The sequence below is a fragment of the Lissotriton helveticus genome, chromosome 1_1 (assembly GCF_964261635.1).
Source record: "Lissotriton helveticus chromosome 1_1, aLisHel1.1, whole genome shotgun sequence".
NCBI classification, from domain to species: domain Eukaryota; kingdom Metazoa; phylum Chordata; class Amphibia; order Caudata; family Salamandridae; genus Lissotriton; species Lissotriton helveticus.
The window spans coordinates 359,114,906-359,142,524 of NC_136057.1; the positions used below are offsets into that span (position 1 = coordinate 359,114,906).

General features: G+C 42.5%; 1 protein-coding gene across 1 annotated transcript in view; it reads right to left on the reverse strand.

Moving 5' to 3' along the window:
* CECR2 (CECR2 histone acetyl-lysine reader) overlaps window positions 1-27,619 on the reverse strand; it is an 849,481-nt gene that overhangs the window by 444,736 nt on the left and 377,126 nt on the right. The window contains exon 3 of the mRNA XM_078673636.1: window positions 4,808-4,991. Coding sequence (XP_078529762.1) covers window positions 4,808-4,991 — 184 coding nt within the window. The remainder of the gene's footprint in view (window positions 1-4,807; window positions 4,992-27,619) is intronic.

Here is a 27,619-nt window from a genome sequence, read left to right on the forward strand (position 1 = left end):
ATAACATAAAAAGATAAGAAAAAAATGACATATCACCGATAATGAATGGTGATAATGGGATAAAGTACCTTGTGGACACAGGTGTGTGTGTCACCAATGAATTTTAAGTCTTGTACTGCATGAAATTAAAAACAAGCATTTACAATGCAACGGTTTCGCCTTTGGAAAAGTTAGAGCTATTGGCAATGTAAATGACAATGCCATTTAATTATCTGTTTTCAAAACCAACAGATAAATACAAATGTTGTCATTTACAATGCCAATAGCTCAAACTTTTCCAAAGGCGAAACCGTTGCATTGTAAATGCTTGTTTTTTTTGGCTGTTTGTGACTGATTTATCGCGGGCTGGGTCTGATTTTAGAGTTATATGAAACATGCAGTCTGCAACAAGCTTAAACGCATGCAGTTTTCACACCTTGCAAACACTTGTACAAATTTTTTTTGGGTCACTCTTTTAGCTTTGAAATTCACTTACAGGGTGACTTTTGTTTGTGGCCCAGGCATATTGAATGTCCCAGTCCGAGCCTGAACAGCGACATGGTCATTGACAGTGACACCGGGGACGCGAGTACTTAGGCTGCCATTTTAGGTCAGATGCCCAACAAGCCCAACGTTTTGGATGCACTCGAAGCATCGTCAGTACGTCCTGAACATAGAAACTGCAGTCCCTTCTGCGGCAGGGGCAGTGGTTCACATATAAAGCCTCATCCTTCGAGCCTTTTGCCCTCGTGCTTTGTAAATGTGCAGTAAAGGCACACAGGGAGCCTCCTTGCAAGAGGAGCGACATGGTAAGCCAGGTGTTCTGAGCAGCTACCCCCCAGCTCGGCTATTATCGGACACGGCGCGGTATGTTGCATGATCGGTGCGCACCTGAACCCTTCGGTGCGCCCCTGGCACAGACCACGCCTCGCCCGGTCGCTGCTCGCCCCTGGCACACACCACACCTGGCCCCTTGGCAGCTGTCCCTGGCTCCCGAACCCCCGCAGCTTACCTGGGCCGCGCTTGGTGGAGTGGATCATTTCCGCGGGTGACACAGGCGCCTCCCGGACCACCGGAGGCGCGTTCAGGATCCCGAGGGCCTCACGCGAAGAGGGGCAGATAAGGAGCCATGCACCGCCAGTCCCAGGCCAGAGTCGTCGTCTTCACTGTGCAGCACTCTGGACCTGCGGACGCTGCCGTCCCTTCTCGAGACACTCACCCGGAAGTGACAGGAGAGCGCTCTACTCCCACAGCCTCGGCTCAGGGTGAAGCCAGGGCTGGGAAAACAGGTTCAAAGCCGAGCAGAAGCCGAAGTGTGCCCGTTCACGTGCGGTGTCAGGCAGATGGGGGCTTCTTGTGTGAGGAAAGTGGGAGGGGAAACAGAAGGTCATGTTCAGCAACTTAGTAAGGGGCTCAATGTCCGTAACAGCTGCAAAGAGGGAAGGAAGGTCGGGCATCTCTGTATTTTTGCGCGGCCCGGGATATGACGTCACGGGAGTGTCCCCCAATCACAGCGCGGCCCGGGACAAAGGGGCGGGGCTTAAAAAAGCCCGAGAAACGCCCCCGAATCGCGTTTTCCCCGAGAAAGCGTGATTGACAGCCTCTGTCTCCCAATGGCTAGCCTCCATTTATGGAGCTAGCCAATGAGAGACAGAGGCGGGTCATCGATCCGACATAGAACTCAAAAGGTTTTTTAGCGCATGCGCACTACGTGCGCACTTGCAGGCAAAACCTAAAAAACTTCCTTAGGTAATGTGAGAACAGTTGATGTACTTTATAGACACACGGTGTGTGGGTCACTGATGAATTCCTAATATTTAAAATGTGTGTGAAAGACCTTCTTATAATACGATATTGCAAATACAGCAATAACCAAAATGGATGCACGCAAGGTTAAAGGTGAGAAAACGACATAGTATCAGAACGTTGCGTCAATAATTGCAAATGCGCCTGCGTGCTGTCACACGTAATGGAGAGTGGAACGAGAAGAATCCTTGGACCGGGTTGCCATGAAGTTAGAAGTCTGCATGAAGGTAAGCGCATACTTAAAAAAAAAAATGTTAAAGATGCGCATGAACATGCAAGGTTACTTCTCCTACGGTCCCAGACAACACGCGTGCAGAGTTCTTGCTTTTCCAGCCAAAAAAAAAACGAACACACTCAGAATTTCAAAAGGCTCTTTACCTCCTTTGTTAGCACGGAAGTGAACTGATGTTTTGTTAAGCTGAGTAAATCCAAACAGGCTCTTTACATCCTTCGTTAGTCCGTCAGTGAACAGATTGCTGTTGAGCTGCTCCAAAAACGGTTCAAAAATGTTTACCTTCCGTGAGTTTAGCTTGAAAGACACGTTCCGACCTTCCAATAAATTTTCAGATGAATCTCAAAATGTAAAACATTTTTTAAAAATCTTTGTAGTTATCAAGGGCAATGAATCCGTGCCCACTCGTCGCCAGTGTAGGAAAAGCTGCATACATTCGATAAACAATGACATAGGAGACAAGTAAAGTTGCGAAGACGTTTAATCCGTCTTTTCAAGCAAGAGTCAGGTCACATAATAATCTTTCTAACACAACCGTAAACTGCCTCCCAGAACCCCAGTCCTTGAACAAAAACATTCTAATGAGCGTGGTCTTTCCACGATCACACAGAGAAGAGTGCTCGTGGAAACCATGCTACTAATGTAACATATATACAACAGAAAGCATGTCTTTCTTGTCATATGATCCTATAATGTCCCACCATTCTAGATGGGCCCCTTGACAGAAAATGCACAAAAAACATGTACAAGAAGGTCAAGTCAAAACAGTCACTACTACATTATTAAAATACACATAATATTTTTTAGGATAACAGAGCACACAGTCTTTTAACCTCAGTGATTGAAAGGCCAAGCTTTCTTATCAGGATTAGAACTTGTGACATACAAGTTGTAGACAGAGCTCCAAAGCTGCCACAATCATCCACCAATCTAATTTTATGGCTACTTTGATGGTTAAGAGTAGAGTGTAAAAACTCAGAAGTCTATTGGGCCTTGGCTATTTCAATGCTGCTAAAAATTGTAATGCAACAAACAAGGCATGGAATGGAATGCTTGAATTATCTCAGTCATAGGCGGTTTATTTCTTAATGCTCAGATCAGGGTCATGATGAAGTTACAGTCAATACAGAATGCGGCAGCACGCCTGCTTTCTGGAACGTCCAAATTTGAAGCCATATCTGAAACCATAAAGGAATATCATTGGCTGACGATTCAAAATAGAATAAAGTTTAAGTCCTTATGCATAGTCTACAAGGCACTTAACAATCAAGGACCTCATTCTCTCAAGGACCAACTGAAACCTTACATACCCTGCAGACAGCTTCGCTCTTCCACCTTAAACCAACTAGTGATCCCACGATCAAAAACAGTGTCCTGGGGTGATCGCCGCTTTCTAGTGGCAGCACCCAAACTATGGAACACTCTCCCTCAAAACATCAGGACGAGTCCCTCACTTTTCCAGTTTCGCAAACTTTTAAAGACATGGCTGTTTAATCAATGAGACTTTGAATAAGAATATGAAACATAAATTGTTAGCGCCGAGACGCCAGCGGGTATTCGCCGCGCTCTACAAGTGTCAAAAATAAAATAAAATAAATAAATAAATAGGCGATCGCTCGGGTACATTACCGTCAGTCATTTCTCACCCATCATGACATGCTAAACAGAGGCTGGATGTATGGAAACCAGAGCTGATCTTGCTCCTCATGTGAGCAGTCCATTCCAAACTGCCATGCCACACTGCCATGTGAGGACCTCATCCAGAAGAGAACACAAGCAACTCCAGTCAGGTTTTGGTCACTGGAATCAGGCTGCATCCTACTAATAAGCCTAAAGTAGACTGAAACCAGTCTGAGGTTGCTTGAGTTCTGGTTCAGAAAGAACCTGGCCTGGCAGTTCAGTCCAGGCTTGTCCTATTAGAGTAGACTCAAGGCTGATTTGCATACGCTAATTCGTCTCTCTGGTGGCACAGTTGGCAAAACAAGGATGTCTGGCTGGGATTAATTCAAGCATTCTACCCATCACATTTTTGTTTCCTCATTGGTAAATGTAATGCCATATATTCACTTCTCAATGTAAGGATGCTTACCGCACAGTTTGCTAAAGGCTTAACCTGCCTGTTTATCAATGCTGCAGACACCAGGGCAATGCTCCAACATGGGGCAGGCTCGAGTCCAGTACCATCATTACGTGGATATAGATATCCTCTACATCAGCGTGCAAGCTCAATACCTGAACAAATTGCTAATTCTTCAGAATTCGGCAGCCAGACTTCTACTGGACCTGCTTGGGCACCACTCTGTCTCTGCTACTCTCAAATATCTTCATAGGTTTAAAGTCAAAAACAGAATTAAGTTTAAGACTCTCTGTCTGACATACAAAGCCCTCCACGATTCAGGACCTTCCTTTCTGAAGGAAGCTTTTTCATGGTACATTCCAACAAGAAACATAAGTTTAGCAGGCTCCTTCAGAATAATTTCGATCAGATTAAAAAAATCTAAATGGGGTGATAGCAGCTTTGCAGTTAGAGCAGCCACACCCTGGAATCTCTTTCCACTCAATCTAAGGTCAGCACCATCCCTACCCCTGTACAGGACACTTTTGAAAACCTGGCTTTTCAATCATTAGGTCCTCCCTTCTGCTTATCGTTGCATACTGAATCAGAGCCAAGACACCTTCTGGCATACGTTGCGCTTTACAAATAGCTTAATAAACATAGAAGATGGAGATTAAACAGGCTACGATAACTGTATCACAAAACATTCTATGATAGCTCTCCATGCACAATACCTTGAGGAGGTCGAAGACATCATCAGCATCCAGTCGATAATCACACAACCGGTGAAGAATCTCAACACGTGTCCGCAGTGTCAGATCTTGGAACCGAGCCTCTTTCAATGGGTTAGGTTTACCTTCCTCCAACTCCCAGCGGTAGTTTATGATGTCATCTAAGTAGGCGTGGAAGGTTTGTGACCTAGGTAAAATAAAAAAGCAATATTTTTCTTTTTAGGTATTTTTGCTTGTTTATCCCCAACAGCAATGGTGCTCTTAACAGTAACAATTTCTATTGTAGCAGGGATGTATTGAGACATGAGGTTCTGTACAGAACAATATCGGAAGAGTGACGGGAGGGGCAGTGGGTGCATGTGAATGCCTCCCTCTCACTCCCCCAAGCCAATATTTATTAGCAATCGCACCATAGCAGGAGTGTGACAGAGTGCTTCACAGACTCTCAGTTTACTGATTAGAGACTGCTGTCCAGAATCTACACATTCTAGATAATAAGGGTGCTCTCTAAATAAGTTAAGGTGATACATGATACAGATATTGTAGCAAAGTATATAATCAGAAGGACGCAGCAGCACCACACACAAACAAAATGCATGTAAATAAGCACATAAACCTTCATCAGCCATAATAAAAAGATTAAATGCTTTATCAAATTCGACAAATCTTGTCATATGAAAGATCGCTTTATAATGCAAATTAGGACTGGAACAATAACTTTTTCCATTCTTTTGTGAAGGTGATGCAGGAAGAGTTGGTCTTGTTCGCTGTGGGGCTCGACCCTGAGTGCACTCGCCATCAAATTAGAATGTGATATTTCTATTGTTTATTTATTGTTCATTATGTTTTCTCTTGCATGTACATGCATGTTGAGGAATATGAGGGGCTTGATTGCTCCCACTGCCAATCCAGAGTTCTGAAAATAATGTGAACCACCATAAGAATCAACATTCTCAGGAATAATTTATGATCAATCCCTTGAAAATCCTCCTCTGCCATGAAAGTCCCCACTGCTTGTGAACCCTCCGCGAAACATGTTTGCATAAAGACTGGTGACATTACCTCAATCTCTTTACATTTAAAATGTTTTTCTTGTAGTAAATAGATGAATACGTATTATCATGAAACACATCAAGATAGTGTGCACCTACAAGGAATATTTTATAATAATAAAATATTCATAGTGAATAAAACTACCCTAAAATTTATGAGTTTTCGTCCATGTACAGAAATAAAAGGGTAAAATAAAATGTTAAGATGTTGACCAAATTAGTAAATTGAAATCAAATAAAACCTTTCTACAAAGTTCATGAAGGAGCCAGAAAAACAAATCATGTAACGGAAATGTATTTCTCTAACGAACACCGAGACAATACAAAGCCGATTATCTCAGTAATCAGCAGCAGACAAAACAGTTCGTGGCATCAAAGCCATGACGATTATAGACGTCGTTTCAATGTCATCAAGGTCGTACGACTAACAGACACCCCAAATATCATCCAAGTTTGTCTCCTTTTATAAATAGCTGTTCCAGATCCAGCCACAGGGTGGCAGAAATAGCAAGCTGTAACAAGCATTGGCATTGCCAATAGGTCTCGCTTGTGGGACCTTATAAGTATTTAGTTTTGCAGCACAATATCCTTGTTGCACCAAGGATATTGTGCTGCAAAACTAAATACTTATAAGGTCCCACAAGCAAGACCTATTGGCAATGCCAATGCTTGTTTGGCGTTCCCGCTGTCTGAGGTGTAATTGAATCAACCCCAGTGATACCACGCCGCGTAATTTTACAGAATTCTGTGTAAAAAGCGTAATGCAAAACGCCAGCTAGCAAGTGAATTACGTCGGCCTTTTTACATATTTCGCCAGCGCCTTCTTTCGAACTGTTGTTTTCATATGCACTGTGCAGACTGCAGAGCACTTCATTTCTCCAAAGTGCCCTGAAGCCAGAGGTCACCCGCACCAGGCGCTGTCTGTCTGGGGCTCTGCTGGGCGGGCTCACCGAGACTCGTCAATTAGAGAAAAGCTCGCGCTGAGTTGAGTAACGTAAACATTTCTAGGCTTTCACGACAGCGTGTTGACAATCTTGTCATTTTAACTTAAACTGTGAAGATTTCGATCACAGAATTAAAGTAACAAAGTGAGGAAAATATGTGCCGATGTTTAATTTGTGTAGCACGAGTTAGTGCTCGAAGTTTCGTAAAGTTGGAGACATCCGGCGGTATCTCGTGAGATCTCAAACTGGCGCGGAGGTCGTGAGTCTGATAACACAAGCAAAAGCAAATGGTGGGGGCCTGAAGGAGGAGGGGGTGCGAGGGATGAGTGAGGATGGGGTAGCAGGGGAGGGAACACGGCCTGGGGGAAGCTGGCTGGGGAGGGGGAGGAGAAATCCGAGGAAGGCTGTGTGCGGGGAGAGAGGGGAGGAGAGAGGGGAGGTGCTGGAGCTGAAAGTATGGCCGATAGGAGGGAGGGAGGCTGATGCCTCGTGTTTGATCACGTGATTCACGAGAACGTAAACAAAACGCCAGCGGAAAGCCCTTAGTTTGACGAGGATTTTGGCTACTTGTCGCAAGACCTAAAAACCAGGCTTCCCTCACGAACGAGGCTCACCACTTGCGTTGTTTAGGTAAAAGTTAACTCCTGAATTTTCAGCCCAGTACACGAGAACCTATAGTAAAACTTTTAATAAGTATGTCAGAGACATGCTCAACCCAGACAGAAATGCATTAATAGCCTGTAGTGATGCTTATTCTCTGTAGAGTTGTGGGTATGAGCTGTAGAATGTGATATTAGAATGTTTGCATGTCATGTTGTATGATGCTCCGAGTGTTTGCCAGTCCTGAATTCTTCTTCAAGCTGGCAGCACCTTTAATACATACTGCTTCACTAATTCTTCAATAAACCATTAATTCAACTCTACCTGTGTCGGAGTTACTACAGATTTGGCGACGAGGGAAACTCTTCACTTCATTTGAAAATCCTCACTTACAACCTATTTGGATTCGACCTAATGTGACTTTTATTCGACCGAACAAATTCAATTTTAATTGAGAAATCCACCGTCAACTTCTACCATCATCGGAACTCTTTTAAATCAATTGCGGTGAGAAACCATTTTCAAATCATTTGTTTGTGCTTGTATCTTATGCTTTCTTTACCTCCGCATTCTTTGAATCTTGCCGGTTACCCAACTGCTCCGTGGCTATCGCTTCAGCATCGCAGATTTCAAAGGACGCAGCATCTTCGTTCCGAACCTTTCTTTGTTGTCCGCGTCACTGCGATTTCCAAGTGCATTGTGGGTACGACCCGACATAAGGTCACGTCGGCGGCCATATTGGATTGCATTCTTAGTCAAATTTCACCGCAATTACATCGCGAATCGAGTTGGAGAATTGGAACAGCTTTTCATGGTATTTTACTATACGATTATTTCGATTAATTCCTGGTATTTACTTATTCAATTACTGTTCATTTTATATGAAGTAAAGGTGCTGCCTGCATTTTATTTTTCTTCAAGAACTTCAATACATTTCAATACTATCTACTTACAATACATAGTTTAAAGTACTTCATTATGCCTGATACTAATGATAGCACAGCAAGTGGAGAAAGGCCTGTGCATGGATTGAATTTAAATGCACCCAGAGAATTTTTAATTATTCCTGGTGATCCTCCTGTTGCATGACTAGACTGGAAGGAATATTTCCTAAATTACGTAGCCAATCTTGAGGATGTTAGTGGTTCTTTTACACCAGAAAGGAAGAAAAGAATTTTATTATTAGGTCTTGGCCCTGAAGGATTAAGAATCTATAATCAACTGGATAAAACAGATAGATCTGCTGGAGATGTTGATGTTTTCAATGCAGCACTATTGGATATGGATGATTATTTTTCTCCTTATGTCTGCATTGCTGTCACCAGACATTCCTTCTTCCAGCGCAAGCAAGAGAAAAGTGAATCAGTTGAGGATTACGTCTCCGCATTAAGGAAATTAGCTGTCAAATGCAAATTCGCCCAACTTCATTATGATTTTATTCGTGACCAAATTGTGATGTACACTAAAACCAAAACCATACAAAACAAGTTGTGGGTTGAAGGTGATGGAACCTTGAAAGAGATCATTGCCATGGTTAAAAAGGCAGAACTTTCTGAACGCTGTGCTAAAGCCTCTCTTTCTAATGACAAAAAAGAAACAGAAATTGTCAACAAAATTTCTGAGAGTAAAACTTTTGTTAAAAATAACAAAGATTTCAGGTCGGGAAGTATGAAAAAGGAAACTTTTGATTCAAGAAAAAGTTCTGATCCTGTGTGTTACAGATACGGGAGTCACTCTCATCTTGCTCATTATCCTAAATGTCCAGCTAAAAATACTAAATGCTTAGTTTGTGGTGTTATGGGGCATTTTGCGAAGGTTTGTAAAAAGAAAATGTATAAGAATTTCAAAAGCAAAATTGCATGTATTCAAGAAACTGAACATGATGTTAGTTCATCATCTGATGATGAAGTGTTACAAGTACAGAACATAGTTAAAAAGAAGGTTGTTTTGAATATTTCTGATGTTGATTCAAGCAAACCTTTCTGTCAAGTCTCTTTAGGGGGAATTCTTACACAACTTGCTGCAGATTCAGGATCACCCTATACTATTGTTAATAAGCATGTATGGGAGGAGAAATTTATTAACCAAATTGGAAATTGGTTAGAACCCTCTAATATTTCACCTGTGAGTTACACTGACGACACAATTGATATTTTAGGTTTCAGGGTTTTAATTTTTAGATTCAAAGGGAGACATGCTACTTGTAAACTATATGTCTCTAAGGATGGACCATCTGTTCTTGGTTGGAGGGATCAGAGAAGTCTACATATAATTCTGGATCCAAACAGTAAAGAACAGGTTTTGGTCTCTTGTACTAGTGAAGACACTAAGAAATGGGTAATGGATGAATTTCCGTCTGTGTTTACAGGAACCATTGGTAAACTGAAAGGTTTTACACACCAAATCAGGTTAAAGGATAATGCAGTTCCTAAAATCCATAAAGCTAGGAATATTCCTATCATCATTAAAGATGAAGTCAAATCTGAATTGGATAAATTGCTAAATTCCAATATTATTGAAACAGTAGAAGCTGCTGAATGGGTTTCTCCGTTGGTCGTCGCACGCAAGGCCAGCGGAAAGGCCCGTTTGTGTGTGGATTTGAGATATTTGAACAGCCAGATCTTGGCTGATCAATATCCACTTTCACGTATAGACGAAATGTTGTCACTCACCAAAGATGCCAGGGTATTTTCCACCTTAGACCTATCTGCAGCCTATTATCAGGTAGTCCTTGATCCTGAGAGTAGACATTTAACTTCGTTTGCCACTCCGTTTGGTTGCTTTAGGTTTAAAAGAATGCCTTTCGGCTTAGCATCTGCCGCGGCAGTATTTCAAAGGTTAATGGCTAATCTTTTTGGACACATCAAAGAGGTGATTTTCTTCCAGGACGATATTTTGATCATGGGGAAGGATAAGGCTCACCATGACAGTCTCCTGAGGAAAGTTTTAAAAATTCTAGCAGATAATGGATTAGTCGGGGAACTTAGCAAATGTAAATTCTCTGAAAAGTCTGTTACGTACCTCGGACACGAAATCTGTGATGGTGGTATTAAACCCAAAGCAAAATTAGTGGAAGCCATTGTTAACTCTCCAGAGCCTAAGTCCAAGGATGAGCTCAGATAATTTTTAGGATTAGCGGAGTTTTACTCAAAATTTATTAACCAGTTTTCACAGAAAACCTTTAATATGCGTGTGTTAATGAAGAACAAATCACCTTTTTTGTGGGATGAAAAGTGTAAGAATGCATTTAAAGAAATTAAGTCTTCAATAATCAATGCACCTATGTTACAAGGATTTGATCCCTTTGCAAAGACTTACCTTAACACTGATGCTAGCGGGATTGGTTTGGGTAGTGTTCTATCACAAGTTTCTGAGCAAGGCAATGAAGTTGTCATAGCATTTGCTTCTCGTTCTTTATCGCCTTGTGAAGAAAAATACTCTGTGATTGAGCGTGAAACCTTGGCTGTTGTATGGTCAATGGAACATTTTCGCAAATTTATTTGGGGTAAACAATTCATTTTACGCTCTGATCACAAACCCTTGACTAAGCTTCTTACCACGGAAGGTTTGAACAGGGCGTCAGCCAGGATTGCAAGGCTGTCAATGAGGCTTCAAGATTATATGTATACCATACAATATGTACCTGGAGCAAAGAATGTGGTAGCTGATTTCTTAAGTAGGCTGCCATTACCCATGAAAGCAATTGATCTAAATTCGTGGAATGATTGTTGTGTTGCAGGAGTTTTTTCTAGTTCTCAAGGTCTATCAAAAGAAGAGTGGGAATCTGAATCTATTAAAGACATAACACTTGAAGCAATTAAGACCAAAATTAACCAAGGTTGGTTTGTCCAGTCTAAAGCCGATGTCCAATATAGGCCATTCTGGGAAGTCAAAGATGAACTCAGTGTTGATGGTGATTTCTTGTGCCGTGGTGATAAACTTGTGCCCCCTTTAGGAGTGCGTCAGAAGATTATATTTCTAGGGCATGAGGGACACCCTGGTATATCAAGAACTAAAAAGAATGTAAAAGCTTTGTATTGGTGGCCTGGGATTGATATGGAGATTGAGAGGTCAGTTCGTGATTGTGTTCAATGTGAGTGTTCTGACAAAAGTCAAAAGACACTCAATCCCCCAATGTCATCTCTTAATTGCCCCAAATTACCCTGGGAGGAATTAGCTTTAGACATTATGGGGCCAATCATGTGGCAAAATGAGTCGTTCAAGTATATTCTGGTTTTAGTTGATTTATTCTCGAGGTGGATTGAATTGAAGGTTGTTGATAGAGTAAACACTGACAACGTTATAACATTTTTAGATGAATGTTTTATCAGGGAAGGTTTACCTGCTTCTATATTAACTGACAACGGTGTTCAGTTCAAGTCCGATGCTATGAAAGTTTTTATGGAATCTACAGGATTTAACAAAGATTTTCAGCTGTGTACCATCCTCAAGGTAATTCTGTGGTCGAGAGAGTTAACAGAGTTATTAAGGGGACTTTGCAACTTGCCAATAAGAATAAAAAAAACTGGTACAATGAATTAGATAAAATGTTGTGGTCGTATAGAATTACGGTTCATGAGACTTGTGGTGAAAGTCCTTTTGGTTTGATGAGAGGCAGATTTCCTTATTCCAAGTTGAATCCTGTGTGGATGGGTAGAAGTAGGGAATATATTTGGAATGCTGAGAAGATTATTGATAACATTTGCAAATCTCAGAACAAGAGTAAATCGTACTATGATAAAAAACATGGGACTAAGGAAACTCACGTTGGCGTTGGTCAATTAGTTAGAGTCAAGTTAACTAGGAAGGTTGGTAAACTGCAGCCTCGTTTTTCGGATCCTAGAACCATAACTAAAGTTATGCGTAACACTGTTATGTTGGATGATGGATCCATTCATCACATGAGTAAGATTGCTTTGGCCAGGGTGTCTGACCCTCTTAAAATAAAAAAGGAGGATGTGAGTGATATTGGTGAATTTTGGTGGTTGTCTCCAGTTGTGCTCTCAGACACTAGTTCTACTTCTTCCAACAAGGATGTTTCCCATAACAGTATGGTTCTTCAACCAATAGTTCCACAGGTTGGCTCTGAGGTCCTTACAGATTCATCTGAGTCATTACTTACATCTCCTCAATCTTCTTTCCCACACACTCTTTCAAATTCTTGTGCTGACCATGCACAGGTTTCCAGTAATGCTGATTCTTCTGTTGATAAGGAGTTGCAATTCCAAATTTCCACCAGAAGTGGAAGGAAAATTGTGGCTCCTAAATTCTTAAATGATTATGTTTGTAAATAATTAATTCTCTGTCTGATTTGCGTTTCTTTTTATTCTTGTATCTTTTATTTATTTTTATATATTTAAGGAGGGGGGATGTGTAGTGATGCTTATTCTCTGTAGAGTTGTAGGCATGAGCTGTAGAATGTGATATTAGAATGTTTGCATGTCACGTTGTATGATGCTCAGAGTGTTTGCCAGTCCTGAATTCTTCTTCAAGCTGGCAGCACCTTTAATACATACTGCTTCACTAATTCTTCAATAAACCATTAATTCAACTCTACCTGTGTCGGAGTTACTACATAGCCCTTAATAGGTTAGAAAAGGTTTGGTTTAAGGAAACACTGCGGGCAAACTACCCATTTAAACCAGAAAACGTGGAGGCATTTACTTATCCAGGTCAAAGTGAGGCAAAATGCATTAGAAATCGAGGTTAGAGCAAAAATTACACAAATTATAATTTCAGGCGCGACAACAAATACAGCCTACTAAAGCCGCTTTATTTCAAGGATGATTAATAACTAGTATTTAAAAAGAAAGTATAAGAAGCCACAAATCGTTCAAATGAATTATTGGGTTGGGCTTAATGGGTAGGATCAATGTCAAGTTAAAGGTCACTGCTAGGGGCAAGGTCGAGGGCACCGTTTTGAGTTAAGATTAGATTGAGGGTTGTAGTTGGGGTAGGTTTAAGGTATGTAGTTGAAAATACACTTTCAAATAAAGCAAATAGCCCAGAAAAAGGTAGTTAAAAAACCCAGTTGAGGTTTTTCAACGGCGGTTGTGCTGAAACGCAATTTCTCTGAAATTACTTTTCTTTTGTAGTTGTTTCTATGTAAAAGTACTTTTTTTGAATGTCATAGATAAGATAGCAATCTATATTTACCAGCTAAGTCCCAACAAACATACTTCAGGCTGACACACTCCCGAGCAATATATTATACACAGCAGACATGAAGATCCAACCTAAAAGGCATGTTAGTAACAGCCGTTGGAGACACCATTGCGTTTTCTGCAAATATAACAGTGGACAGGACTAGGAATTTACTCACTACACATTTAATCAGAGAAATCAACATATGACTCTGTAAATAAACAGTGAGATTATTAAAGAGAACTACACACGAACAGCAATTGCAGTAACACCCTTTTCCTAGTCGAGAAAGAATGAACGGACAGAAAAAGGCCAGCAATAAATATATAAATTACACAGGGGGCATACAAAACAGGTAGAAGCAGGAAGTAACAACTCAGCAAGTAAATACAAGTGTAGTCATTTTATTAATTGGGGATGTTTGCATAGTATACATCAAACTTCCTCGTCACATCCCTTAACATATGAGCAATAGCTCCTCCCCAAAGACAAAACAACAAGTCAACGACTCGGAGTATGGCGTCCAAGTTTCCATCTTTAGAGATCAGGCGAACAGGACAGTCACTGAAGCCAGGCTTGTATGAAGGACCAGAGAGAGCAGAGCTACAACGGTCGATGCTGGACTAGAAAAGAGCCAGGACAGAGGAGCGGCATTGGTTGAGAGGAAGAAATAGCTTAATTCTACAGGAACTCGATTGGTACTGGGCAGTCTTGTGCTCCATTTTACATGGTTCTTCAAAGAGAACATCAGTGTAGATGGGGAGTCATGGTGGGCAGAGAGAGCAGGGATGAGGGAGGGACTAATTGGAGAGCCCCGCCTTGTTCTTGGGTGATGTGTGCAAGAGAGGACCCGACAGGACTCGAACCTCGGACCATGGGGTCAAAAGATTCCTGGTGCTTAAGCCCACTGAGACACCAGTACCGGCTTACAATGCTTTCTTTTGAAATCCAATAAAAAAAATGTCTGCACCTGGAACTTTATTCTCACTTCGCCTGTGAACGAAAGCAACATCTATGTACACTGCCCGAATTTTGAGTGTGCAGTGTGGCAAGGACTTAGGACTTGGTCCGGAAGAGGGCAGACCTGTGGTTATGAGCAACGTTTCCTACCCTTATGAATAGTCCTAAAAAGTGTTATATGGGTCTGGGTAAGGATCCCAACTTTTCACAGCATGTCTACCAACCTTGCCTTAAAGAGAAGTTAAAAAACAAAACAGGCGGTTTTTAATTAAATTGCCTAATCTGCATTCTTTCCCTTGGCACGGTAAACGTATTTGTTATAACAGAAAGCAACACATTTAAATAAAGAAAAGCAATCGAAAGTTAAGGTACAGGTGATTTGCTAAAACTTGAAGTAATCCTAATGCCGAGTAACTGTAAGGTAGCTTTAGGGAATACAACGTGCCAGAGCTATGAGTAACACGTATTAAGTAGTGATAGGGATTTTCTACCATTCATACAGATGCGAGACCAAACAGCAGCACAGTGATCTTGGGCACCCCTGTCTGTGTAACATGCTTGTCACAGAGTCGGCTCCCCAAAGGGTAAACACAGCCTTTTAAACTATCAAGTGTTATATACCACGTACAGTTAATGTAGATAATAACACTAACTATCCCATAGCAGCAAAACTGTTCAGTTTAGGATATGAGCTACATAAACAGTCAATATTACTATGTCACAAGTGAGGGGCAGACTAGAACTGCCCCAGGGCATTTCTGGCAGCTATTGCAATTTCTTATTTGACTTGTAAGTAGTTAATAAAAAGAAAATTAGCAGATATGAACATCTTTTGAAAATAGGCAAGATTGCTGATCCAACACAGCATTTATTGTACTGATCGCCTATAGTTCTACTCATTTCTCTAGATCCTGCAGCACTTTGCGGAAAACCCTTTTTGGCGAAGCCGAAAAAAATTGCATCACAGCTAGCAGTCTGCTAGATACTGAATGATCCTCTATCTTACATTCTCAGACTCAGTAAAAATATCAAGCAAGATGCGAAAAGTCTGCATATAACAGAAGTAAGGAAAACCAAACAAATCCAGGAAACTGGAGGGGGGGCGGAGAAGTGGCTGGAGGGTAATGAGCACCCTTCATACAAGGTCTACATATAATGAGTTAAGAAAGTAAGAACTCTCAAAAACGTCGCCTGGAAAAAGATCAACTCAATAGCAAACACATGACACTATGGTCTGTGGGACAGTGGTTAGTATTTATCGGACAAGTTAGGTTATATGTTATATATGGTTTGTAGAGCGTGCTTATACCCAAAGGTGTCTTGGCGCTAGTATTCTGAAAGCATACCATAGCAATTACTAAAATGTATCACTGGGGGATAGGATTCAACAGATATCCAAGCTACCAACTATAAATTTGAGAAAATACAGATTTTAAGGTCCTTCCTAAACTGTAACAGATTAGGTTGATTTCTCAGATGAAACTAAGGCATTCCACCACCTGGAGGCGAGAAGATGAAAGCTTCTACCGCCCAAGTTATTATTATTTTTTAATTCTGGGGACTGATACTTTTTTTGATGAGCTGGAACGTAAGGCACGGGCAGGAAGTACCATTTGAAGGTCTCTTGAATAAAGCTAGGACCTTCATGATAATGACTTATGCGCCCAACAGAGAGCCTTAAACTGTATCCGAGATCTGATTGGAAGCCAGTGAAGGTTTTTCATAAAGGTGGAAATTGAGCAGAATTTGGGGAGGTTTAGAAGCAACCTTGCTGCAGCGTTTTCTAACCTCTGGAGCTTTTTAAACAGATGTTCTTGAGGGCCTACCAGCAGAGAATTACAATAATCAATATTGGTAATAACCAGTGCTAGAATCAGAGAAAAGGAAAAAAAGGAAAAAAAAAAAAGAATATTTTAATTCTCAGCATTAGGAAACAGGATGCTGGTTTTTTTTTGGGAATGTTCCAAATCAATATATCGATCTGCACGAAATATGTTGCACTGCTTTATAATTTTACAAATGCAAGATACATTGTTGTGCAATACACTCTGGCATACTCCACATAAAAATGTCCTAGTTCTGTGACCAATAAGGATAGAACCTCTGGATGAGGGACAAGGAGGACTACTGGGCCCGGATTAAGAAATGTTCATCCTGGGTGAAACAGAACTTCTCATGACTAGATGGTTTGCTAGCATAGATGTTAATCCCATAAACCTGTCGAAAAATAATCAAAGATCCCCCAAATATCAATAAATACATCCAGAGAGGTCACCAAGCAAGAGGTTTAAACTCAAACCTTTTTCAGTGAGCCTTCATCTAACCCACTCTATGCTGAAAATAAAAGTGCAATATAAAATCACTTTTGCCAGCCCCAACATTCATTTGGTTATTTATAAAAAATAGATTTCTAAACATTATTTCTATTGCAGGCGCTACACCTGAGAAGAAGGCAGCCTCTATCCATGCATCAATAGTTGCGGCAATAGCAGCGGTGCAGAAAGGTCTATTTGTCGTAAAGGAAAGTACTTTAATGCACACCAGGAAAAAAAAGTCTCTGCCTCGATGTTGTATCAATCGAATACAAAAATTCTAAAGTATGTGTTGAGCTTCTAATTTATACATTTAGTTTGACCCATAATGTTAATAGCACGCTGCCTTTGTGACACCACAATGCCCTTGTATCTGGGGACAGTGCCCTGGGAGATTGGAGTGTCCCTCCAAAAGTTTGTAGGACCCTGGTGTTTCATAATAACAAGCAAGGCAAAGAGGTGGATTACGAACAAAATGATACTTCTCCTGGCATGATTTCTAAAGACTGCAATAAGCATGTACCTAGTGTGGCCATCGCCCTGCACTCCGCAGCCATCGCTCCCACACTATGAAAAATGCTACTGTATGACCGCGTCAGTGAAAGCCTAGGTTGTCAATGTCAAAATGTATTCAAGTAAGACAGCTTGGACCATCTGAGGCAAGCAGATTATTTTATCTCAGTTAACTGAAGTGCATGGCATCCCGAGCATTGTCTCAGCTTCTTATAGGGTTGTCTTCCAGTCTTATCAATCAGCTGGGCGAGGCACTGAAGTGCTCCTTCCCCTTTTCAAACCTGGCCTTGCTGCTCTGCTTGACTCCTCATTGGGAATTACAGCTTGCTGCTTCGAATGTCCAGAGAAAGATTCCTGCTCTGCTGTTGGCATGGAGATTACAGGTTTGACAGCAAATGAAACATGATAAGAAAAGAGTGTGTGAGTGAATGTGTTGAGTGAATGTGTTGTGCGAGTGTGCTTGAGACTACCAATGAAATTGAATGTGAGAATGTGAGTGTGGTATTATGAATTAGTGAGTGAAGGGGTGAGAATGCGTTAGCAGTATGTGATTGGCGATTGTGAAGGGCTGTGGAAGTGAATCTAGGTTTCACATGACACCTTATTTCTTCTAGACAGCTTGGAACATTTTATCATTGATTCTGAATTGAATTGACTTAATTAGTTACTATAGTGTGGGTATAACAGGTTATATCACTATATCTGATCATTGCCTGCGCCTTACTCCTTTTTAGAGCGGGGCCTCACCTCCTGAGCTGTTAGGTGAGGTGAGGCAGCTTTCTCGTACGTAACGGGTAAGCACACCTTTTTAAAGTTATGTGATATACACTTACTAGGTACAGATCACAAAGGGTACCTATGACCCACGTGTTTGTTAGACTATTTAGCACAATTTCTTTGACCCTTATGTTATAACCTTTCTTTCTACAGGTGTGACCAGCATACCATTACTACCTGAAAAAACGACGATTAGTCATATAAGGTGTATCAGTTCCAACATAATTAGTTGTGTCATTCTATCTCACTTTTTTCGTTGTAGCAAAAATACATCAAGGTCCTGAGGAAGGCCACGATCGCACCAAGATGACAATGGCTGAAACATGTAGACCTGTCTCTCAGCCATATGAAGTTGATATTTTATAACTGCATTTGCACTGTTTTTAATATGGACACCAGGAGAAAATGAATAAAAGGCTTTTTTTCATCATGGTAATCAATTTTAGATCACATTTTCACTTCTCACATTATTGCACTACGCCCATCACTGTACTTCCTAGCTCCACTTCTGATGGATCTTTGGGAATCCTAGAATTGAACACATTTCATATTAAAACATCCGTGAGCTCCTCCCTCACAGTGAGGGGGTTGTAGCCCTTGGTGGCACTAGGATTTGGAACCAAGAGGAGATCCCAGATGATGAAGCATGCCACTTCGGTGGGTGATGGGATTCTGTCCGTTTTAAAGGATCTTCCCGCTGTACAACTAAGGGTCATTATTTGTGCTGTTTTTCTATTTGAGCTCTCGCAAGCTCGCTAGACCTGCGGATTTTTGTTTGTTGTATATAAGGGAGAGCACCCAAGGCAAAATGCAGACCCGGAAATTATGAAAGGAACACTTGACATAAGGGAACACCTATGGCAAAATGCTGCTGCTGCCATACTGGAAGCAATTGCTGCCTCGGAGAGGGCAGCCATGCTGGCTTTGAAATATCAGAAGTACATTTTAACATATGGGCCACCCTTGGTGTATGGGAAACACAATTATGGCACTCTATATAGTATGTAAATATTAGTATAACTAACACCAATAACAAAATACAGGCATTGGCACAATAGAGGTAACTCCTAACATATGGGGAATTCTCAAGGCAATTTTAAAATAAAATTAGGCTAACTCCTAGCAAATATGTTCTATTATTTTAAACGATTGTTGATGGGAGTTTATGGAAAAACTGCTTTGAAAAAAATAATAAAATAGGCCAGAAACGCTAGGAATCTGACATTTCACCTGACAGTTATAGCGACAAAACTAATTAAATGTTGGGGTGTAGAAATTTACGTTTCACATTCAAAAGTAGGAAATTAATATTAAAGTTGTAAAGCGCAAAGAAAGGGTCTTCAGTTTTAGGACGTTTAGACCAAAGAAACCTACACATTCTTTTGAGCAAGTGCTAGTCATCGACGAGAGTGAGATCATACAATGTAATGCAAGAAACATTGCCTAGGATTTTGAAAACTTCATAAAGACAGAAAAGTGCCCGTTTTATTTAGAAAGAAACATCAAACAATTTGTCAAGCCTGATAGAAGCAAGAGTGATAAAAATCAAATCGAAGTACCTGAGTGGTTGGCTCCCTTGGCTAAGGCACAAAAGGCCAATGGCAAAATCAGGCATTATGAAGAGGTTTGCGACTCGAATAACAGTATTTTAATGGACTATTTGAAATGCTGGCAATAGTAAAGGGCATAGCGGTATTCTCCACAATTGATGTATGTGCTGCTTACCATCAGGTTCAATTTTATAAAGACAAAAAAAAATACTGCTTTTATTACTCAGGATGGTTGCCTTCATTTTTCCATAGCTTTGGCAGCTGCAGTCTTTCAAAGACTCAAGTTCAATCTATTAGGTAGAATAAAAAAAAAAAAAATTTCCAAGACATTTTAGTCATGAGTAGAAACAAGGCTGATCATAGCCATATGTTAGGGAAGGTGCTGGGTATTTTGAAATTACATGGATTGACAGTTGAATGCTTTAAGTAGAGATTCTCGCAAGAGCAAGTTATGACAATATGGTTTAAGTAATAATGGGGTCAGACCTAAAAGTAAAGTGCTAAAAGGGATGCCCATCTCTGCAAATTAATGATGATCTTGGGTCCTTTTTAGGGCTCGTGAAGTTCGATCCCAGGTTCATAGAACGTTTTTCGATGAGAATATTTCAGATAACGAAGATGTTGACGACAACTGCCAAATTTGTGTGGTTAGAAAAATATAATGTTTTGAACCACCATGTACCTGTTACATCACCACAGACGCTAATAATAAAGGGTTACGTGTTGTGCTATCACAGTGCAATGACAATGCAAGAGAAGCAATTATAGCATATGCGTCTAGGTCTTAGTCACCAAAAGAAAAATATGCAGTCATCAAGCTAGAGAGGCATTAGCCTGCGTTTCCTTATTTTTTTCTTTCTGTGGAAATGAAGTAACTATAAGATGTGATGCATGATCCCTCTGGCCAACGTCATGTCATCTGCGCACACAACATCAACATCCTCTCCTATGCTGACGACATGCAACTCATACTCTACCCCTCGGACAAGACCCCCAACACAAGAAACAAGTTAATTGCCTGCATGACCGAAGTCGCAAACTTAAATACACAACATTTCAGAAAGTTATTACTGAGAGGGTTTCTCCACAGCATACACGAGATATACAATAAAAATTCTTGTACTATTTCTTTGAGTCTCTTCTTTAGTCATACAATGAATCAATTACTCCAAAACATAGCAATTCATTTGATGAATTTACAGCGTTATCACCGATTCATCGAATGAGGCTGTTAGTGTTACAGCCTGATCATGGCCTTCTTACAAAAGTATTAACTTCAGGGAGGACGGATAATGCTTCCCCACAGTTAGCCTGCATAGCGATGAGTTTGCAATATTTTATTTATAAAGAGGTTATTGTTCATGGGACAAAGAGTAAAGTTTCAGATTTTTTCCCAGAATGCCGACACTCATTGATTTCCCATTAAAGTTAACAGGGTGATTTAAAAGTGATACTAGTTTGTGGCAGTGGTATTAAGTCTTTTGATAAAAGGTATAGTTGGATGATGAAACAAAGATCCTACTTTACAAAAAAAAGTGTGCTGTGTGAACAAGGGCTAGCTACATAAACGAGTTTGGTGGTGTGAGGTCATATTGGTAAGTACGAAACAAACTGTCGTACGGGATTTAACCCTGTTGAGGAGAGACAGACTAGTTGTTCCTGGTTGGTTGAGGAGGAAAGATCACCTCTGTGTGTCATATGGGGAATCTAAGAATTGTTAAGATTAAGGGCTCGATTTATATCTTGGCGGCAAGCATACTCCATCTCCATGGTGAGGGGAGCACTGCTTCTTTTCAAAAAGAAAATCTCATTTATGGATTTTCTTTCTGAAAATAAAAAAAGAATACTATTTGGTGCACCACACCTGTACCTAACAACGAAATGCACTGACAGGAACCGCTGTGATTGTGGTTCCTGCCAATGCTTTATAAATGACAGCAGGCTTGGCGGTGGTTTATAATTCTGGTGGGCAGTCCCTCCACCAGGGTGACATAGGGCCGTCTGCGAGGAAATAAATCTGGCCCTAAGTCTGTATTTAAAAACGTATAGTTTCTTACCTGTCGGTTTAGTTTTGCAGCTTGAACACTTTCGTGGATTCACTATTCTGTGCATTATTCAGCCATCTAGTGGTTGGGTCTGGAATTGTCTTATTTCTTCTGGGTTTTTTTGTTTTTTTTTTGGTCCAGGTGGGAGTCGACATACCACCACTTGGTACCTCATCATGACGTCGACGCGCTTCCTGCGGAAACTCCCACCTTTTGTCACCATCTTCGGATTCTTTTTTCTCTCTTTTTTTCTTTTTCTTATTGGGTCTTGTCCTTCAATAGTCTTCCTACTGTCATCTTTCTGGCGGAGGAGGGTGGGATCGCTAGTGAATCCAGAAAGTCTTCAAGCTGCAAAACTACACTGACAGGTAAGAAACTATACGTTTTGCAGTGTGAAACTTTCTTGAAACACTATGCTGTGCATAGACTTTGTAGCTGTTTGCTAGGTTTGTGGTGGTTGGGTGGAAGATGAGCGTTGATTACTGAATATGCGTTGTAAGACCTTCTGTCCCACTTGTGCTTCCTTATTCAACAGAATATCTGCGCAGTTGTGCTTAGTGAACATGTGCACTGAAGACCAGTTTGCTGCTTGGCAAATGTCTTGAATAGGCATATTTGCTAGTAACGCAATTGTTACTCCTTTCTTCCTTGTTGAGTGAGCATGTGTTGCTCCTTGTAATTCTTGCCCTGCCTGTTTGTGGCAGATTTGTATGGTTTGTGCAATCCATCATTGTTAGAAATGGGATCTCTGGTTGGCTAAGGCTTGCGCCAAAGCCAGGCTGAGACCACCACTCAAGTCAGGGCAAGGGAGTTACATGCCAAAGATAACCCCTGCTCACCCCCTCGGAAGCTTGGCACGAGCAGTCTGGCTTATCCAGGAGGCAAGGTGTAAAGCATTTGCGCACACACACAACAGCAACAACATCCCAGGCACACTACAAAAGGAACTCCACAGAAGGTTATATCAAATATAGCCTTTGTTTTCTCAAAACACATTAGAATAGTAAACACAATGTACACGGTGCCAACTGGCACTGGGCAATATTTACACAGGATTATGTACACCTGACAGGGCCATATGGACCACTGTCAGAACCATCACAAAGTGAACTTAGTAAAAGTAAAATAGATCATAAAACGTACAACCAGTAACCAATGGTAATCACTGTACCTCAACTCAGTCGTGTGATACTGTGCATAATGTAGTTTGTCACAAAGTCTAAATACATTAGACCTTAACCACCTAAGTATAAATCACAATAGGGGCGTAAATCACACAGTGAAGTGTAATCTCACTAACACAAACCAAAATAGGCAAAACAACCTCATAATCAAACCATATTTAGAGGTATCAAATAGGGTGTGTAAAACATACTATACACAATACATTTCCTAGCACCAAAATCATATTAGATTATAAATCACATTAGGACCTGGCGCCCAATAAATGTAACAATCCCCCTGTCCAACTGGCCATCTCAAAATAGGGGGCTCAAATGCCCTATGCCCACAGAGTCAGGGCTGCTGCCTAGGCAGCGAAGTTCAAGGGTGCGCCACTGAGCAAAACCTAATCGTTGCAGCTGCCCACTACTTTCTGGGCAGCTGGAAATATCAAAGGAAGGCCTAAACGTAGCAGCTGGCACTAAGTGCTGCGCAGCTGTGGAAGGCCTGGCACCTCTGTGCCACTTCTGTCCCTCGCAGGGACTCTCTCAGGAATTGCGCCTAAACGGTGCAGTTGCCCACTACTTGCTGGGCAGCTGTGAAAGTTAAAAATGTGGCATGGGCTCTCAATGGCCCTCGGGAACCATTGCACCACACGTTGGAGCCATCTAGGCTCTAAAAACAAGCATGGACCTTGGAACACACTGGCTCCTGAACTAATTATGCGCCCGAGCGCTGTGGCCCTCAGGAGCCCCTAAACGATGGGGGGAAGCCACAGGCGCAGGAAAGTAATTCGGCCAAATGTTGCAGCTGCCCGTGCTGGTGCGGCGCAGCTAAGGATCACAAAAATGCAGGTACGGGCGGTCCTAACACTCGAGACCCCTCAGGGGCCTTTCAACAATACTGTGGGCCAGGTGGGAGCGCATGGGCTCTAAACAAAATATGCCCCCCAGATCAGGGTAGCGACCCGCTGAGAGATAGGGCCGCTCCACATTGGGCAATGGTACGGTGTCTCGAATGGCACCAGGCAACATGGAGCCCCCACTCACCGGGGCTCCGCAAATGAGGGGCGAATCGTTGGGGCAGCCCTCTGTCAACCGGGCTGCCCTGAAGAGAGGCACCAGCGTGGTGCCTCGATTCTACCCTTCCACCATCCGGCTTCACTTACCGGCTCTGCGCAGGGGAGGGTCTCTCTCCGGACGGTTGCTCCTCTTTCCACACGGTGGGGGCCGGTCCCAGCAATGTGCCTCGAGCCCCCTCCGCCTTCAAGCTGCACTTGCTGGTGCCCGCGGGGCTCTCCCTCCGCCATGGGAGCCTCGCACAGGCAGGCACCAGCTTCCGGACTCCTGGCAGCTTCTCTCCTTCTCTTGCGGCGGCAGGCGCGGAACTTCCCTTTGAAACCGGAAGTCCCGCCCGCCGTCAGGCACTATGGCGCCTGACTTCCTGTGTTGCCGCAGGCTGCGGCGGTGATATCTCGGCAGAAACGAGGGGTAGGCACCCTCGAAAATAGAATACCTCAGTGGGGTAGGCACCGCACAAAGGCTCCAATAAACGGGGTGGGCACCCGCGTTCAGTAAAAAACAAAAAGCCATAATGCAGGGTGGGCACCTGCTATCAATAGCGGTAGGGGTGGGGAATCCCCACGTCAGGATTCCCTCACACAAGCTGCAGCCCAGCGCTGCCATGGCAAGCAGAAACGCTCCTTCCTCCTGGGGGAGAGCTAAGAATAAAGCGCTCCCAGAGCGCAAATAGGCTGCAAAAGCCCAGGGGCAAAGAGAGTAAAGTAAAAGGTTCCAGGGCATAGCTGGGCCCAGGGAGGCAGACCGCCTGGCAAGTCCTCCTGGCCCCCAGCAGCAGCACACCCTGCAGTAATCAAGATCCAAAGGCAAGACATTTACATGGGGTCACAGCCCCTCCTTTTATACACCATTTCCCCTTTGTGACACAGCACAGGGCTAGGAGAGAACCAGATACAACTGGTTCAGGGGCACTTAAGCACTTTGTTTGTTCAGCTCCTCTCCTATATTCACAGGACAGGCGAGGGATGTCAGACGCACCACAAGGGGTGGAGCCAGCATTGTGGAGGGGAGGCCCAGTCCTATTCAGGTCCCAGGTGCAACTCCTCCCTCCCATCTACACGCAGATCTCCCTATTCACCACCGGGTAGACCCATCCTGGCTCCTGGAGCCAAGCACACCAGCCAGCCCCTGTCAATCACACGCCAGACATACAATTCACATCAAGCAGGCAGACACGGCACACAGAAATGCCAACTTCTAAAAGTGTCCACTAGTCACAATATATCTGCGCACACCATAGCGCAGCATTTAATCTCACGAGTTCGCACATACCAAACTCGCCCTGGCCCTCCTCTCACATCAGGAATGGACACTCATATCCCCCATGCATTCCTGAGAGGGCAGGCCAATCTCACCACACACACTCAGAGCGCGCACACTTTACACTGGGACACAGTGCTAAAGTGCGCAGAAGCCTAAAATCACTACCATCAGATCATATTAAAAAGGCAAAAAGTTCAGGGGTGAACCTGAAAAAAAGGCCCAAGTCCAACAATCATGCAATGGTATTTTTGGTAACTGGTCATCCCAGAAAGCTGTTGGCAAAGACAAAGAATTGCTTTGTTTTCCTTCATTCTTTTGTTCTTTCGATATAGTGCATTACTGCCCTACTGGCGTCCAGTGTGTGTAACGCCCTTTCTGTGCTTGCGGTTGGTTTTTGGAAAAAACTTGGTGTTTGTTTTGTCTGGTTTATGAACTTGACACCATCTTTGGCATGAAATGTGGGTCAGTCCTCATTACGATCCTGTCATTGTGTATTTGTAGGTAGGGCTCTTGCAGTGTTAGCGCATGTAATTCGCTTACTCTTTGTAGTGATGTGATAGCCACTAGGAAGACTGTCTTTAGCGTGAGCATATGCAGAGTTGATTTATGAATAGGCTCAAATGGTGTCTTTATCAATTGAGTCAGCACTACAATGAGGTTCGATGCTGGAGGTGGCATTCTGTTTGGAGGTGCGATCCTTTTTGCCCCTTCTAGAAACCGCTTTACTACCAGGGAAGTAAAGAAACTTTTCCCTGTTTCTCCTCTTGTGTAAGCCACTATTGCCACTAAGTGCACTCTTAGTGATGTGTAGCTTAGTGTGTTTCTAAATAGATGTGTCCTGTAATTCAGTACAGCTGATTCCTTGGTAATCCTTCTCTGTAGTTTCTCCTTAATGCACCATTCGGAGAATAAAAATCCACTTTGCTATCTAACACTTCTCTGTGGTAGGCCTCCTTGCCTCTCTTAGCACTGCCTTTGTGCCTGCTGGTAGTTTGAGGTGTGCAAACTCTTAAGTGTTCAGGAGCCATGCTGCTAAGCTGAGGCTCTGGTTGTAGCACCCTTCCATTTTGCATCGTTAAAAGGTCCTTTCTTTTGGTGAACCTGTGTGCAGGTGCTTGTGCCTTCTCCATTATCTGTGAGAACCAGGTTTGTCTGGCCTACTGAGGAGCTATCAGTATTAGCGTCATGTTGCTGATTCTGCATTTGTTTAGTACCCTGTGTAGCAGTGGTATCAGTGGAAAAGCATAGGCAAATATGCCTGACCAGCTTATCTATAGCACGGTTGTCTGGATGCAAAGTTTTGGCATTTTGCTGTGTTGCAAACAGGTCTATTTGCGGAGTTACCCATTTGTCGAATATCTTCTGGATTTCTTGTTGACTGATCTCCCATTTGTGGGATGCTGACGCCTGTCTGCTGAGGCCGTCAGCTTCCACGTCGTCCTTTCCTGGTAGATGTATTGCTAGCAAGTCTATTTGCCTTGGAATTGCCCATCTCCATATTTCCTGTACTAGCACGGATAGTGTCACCGATTGTGTTCCTCCTTGTTTGTTGATGTAGAACATGGTGGTTGCATTGTCTGTTTGGATTAGTACCCTGTTTCCGTACAGTTGTTTCTGAAAGGCTTTTAAGGCTAGGAACATGGTCCTTTGTTCTAGGTAGTTGATGTGTTTGATCACATCCTGTTATGACCACAATCCCCTTACCTTGAGGGTGTTTGTGAGTGCTCCCCACCCCAGCTGGTAGGCATCTGTTGTGATGGTCACCATAGGAGTTGTTTGTGTGAATGGTTTCCCTTGTGTTATGTTCTTGTTCCACCACGCTATTTCTTAGGGTACTGCTTGCTTGACAACAACCAGATCTTCCCAATTCCCTGTTGCCTGTGACCATTGTTGTTGGTTCCATTCTTGGAATGGTCTTATGTGGAGGCGAATATTTGGGACCAAATGTATGCATGACACCATCATTCCCATCAGTTTGCCCCTGTCCTCACTGTCAGAGCTTGCCCCTTGTGGTAAAGACACGTCTCCTTCAATATTGCCAATGTTCTTTTCGTGCTCGGAAACACCTTGCCCTGTATGGTGTTGATCTCCGCCCCTAAGAATATCGCCACCTGTTCTGCTTCTATTGATGATTTTCCCCAATGGATTGAAAACCCTAGTTGGACTAGTGTCTGTATGACCTCTTGCATGTGCCGCTTGCATAGGTTGTATGAGCTTGCTTTTACTAGCCAGTTGTCGAGGTATGGGTATACATGTATTCCTTGCCTCCTTAAGATTGCTTCTACTGCTGCAAGGCATTTTGTGAAAACCCTTGGTGGGGAGTTGAGTCCGAATGCTAGCACTGTGAACCGCTAGTGAGTCTTGTTGATCACAAATCTTAGTAGATGTTTGTGTTTGTTGTTGATGGGGATGTGT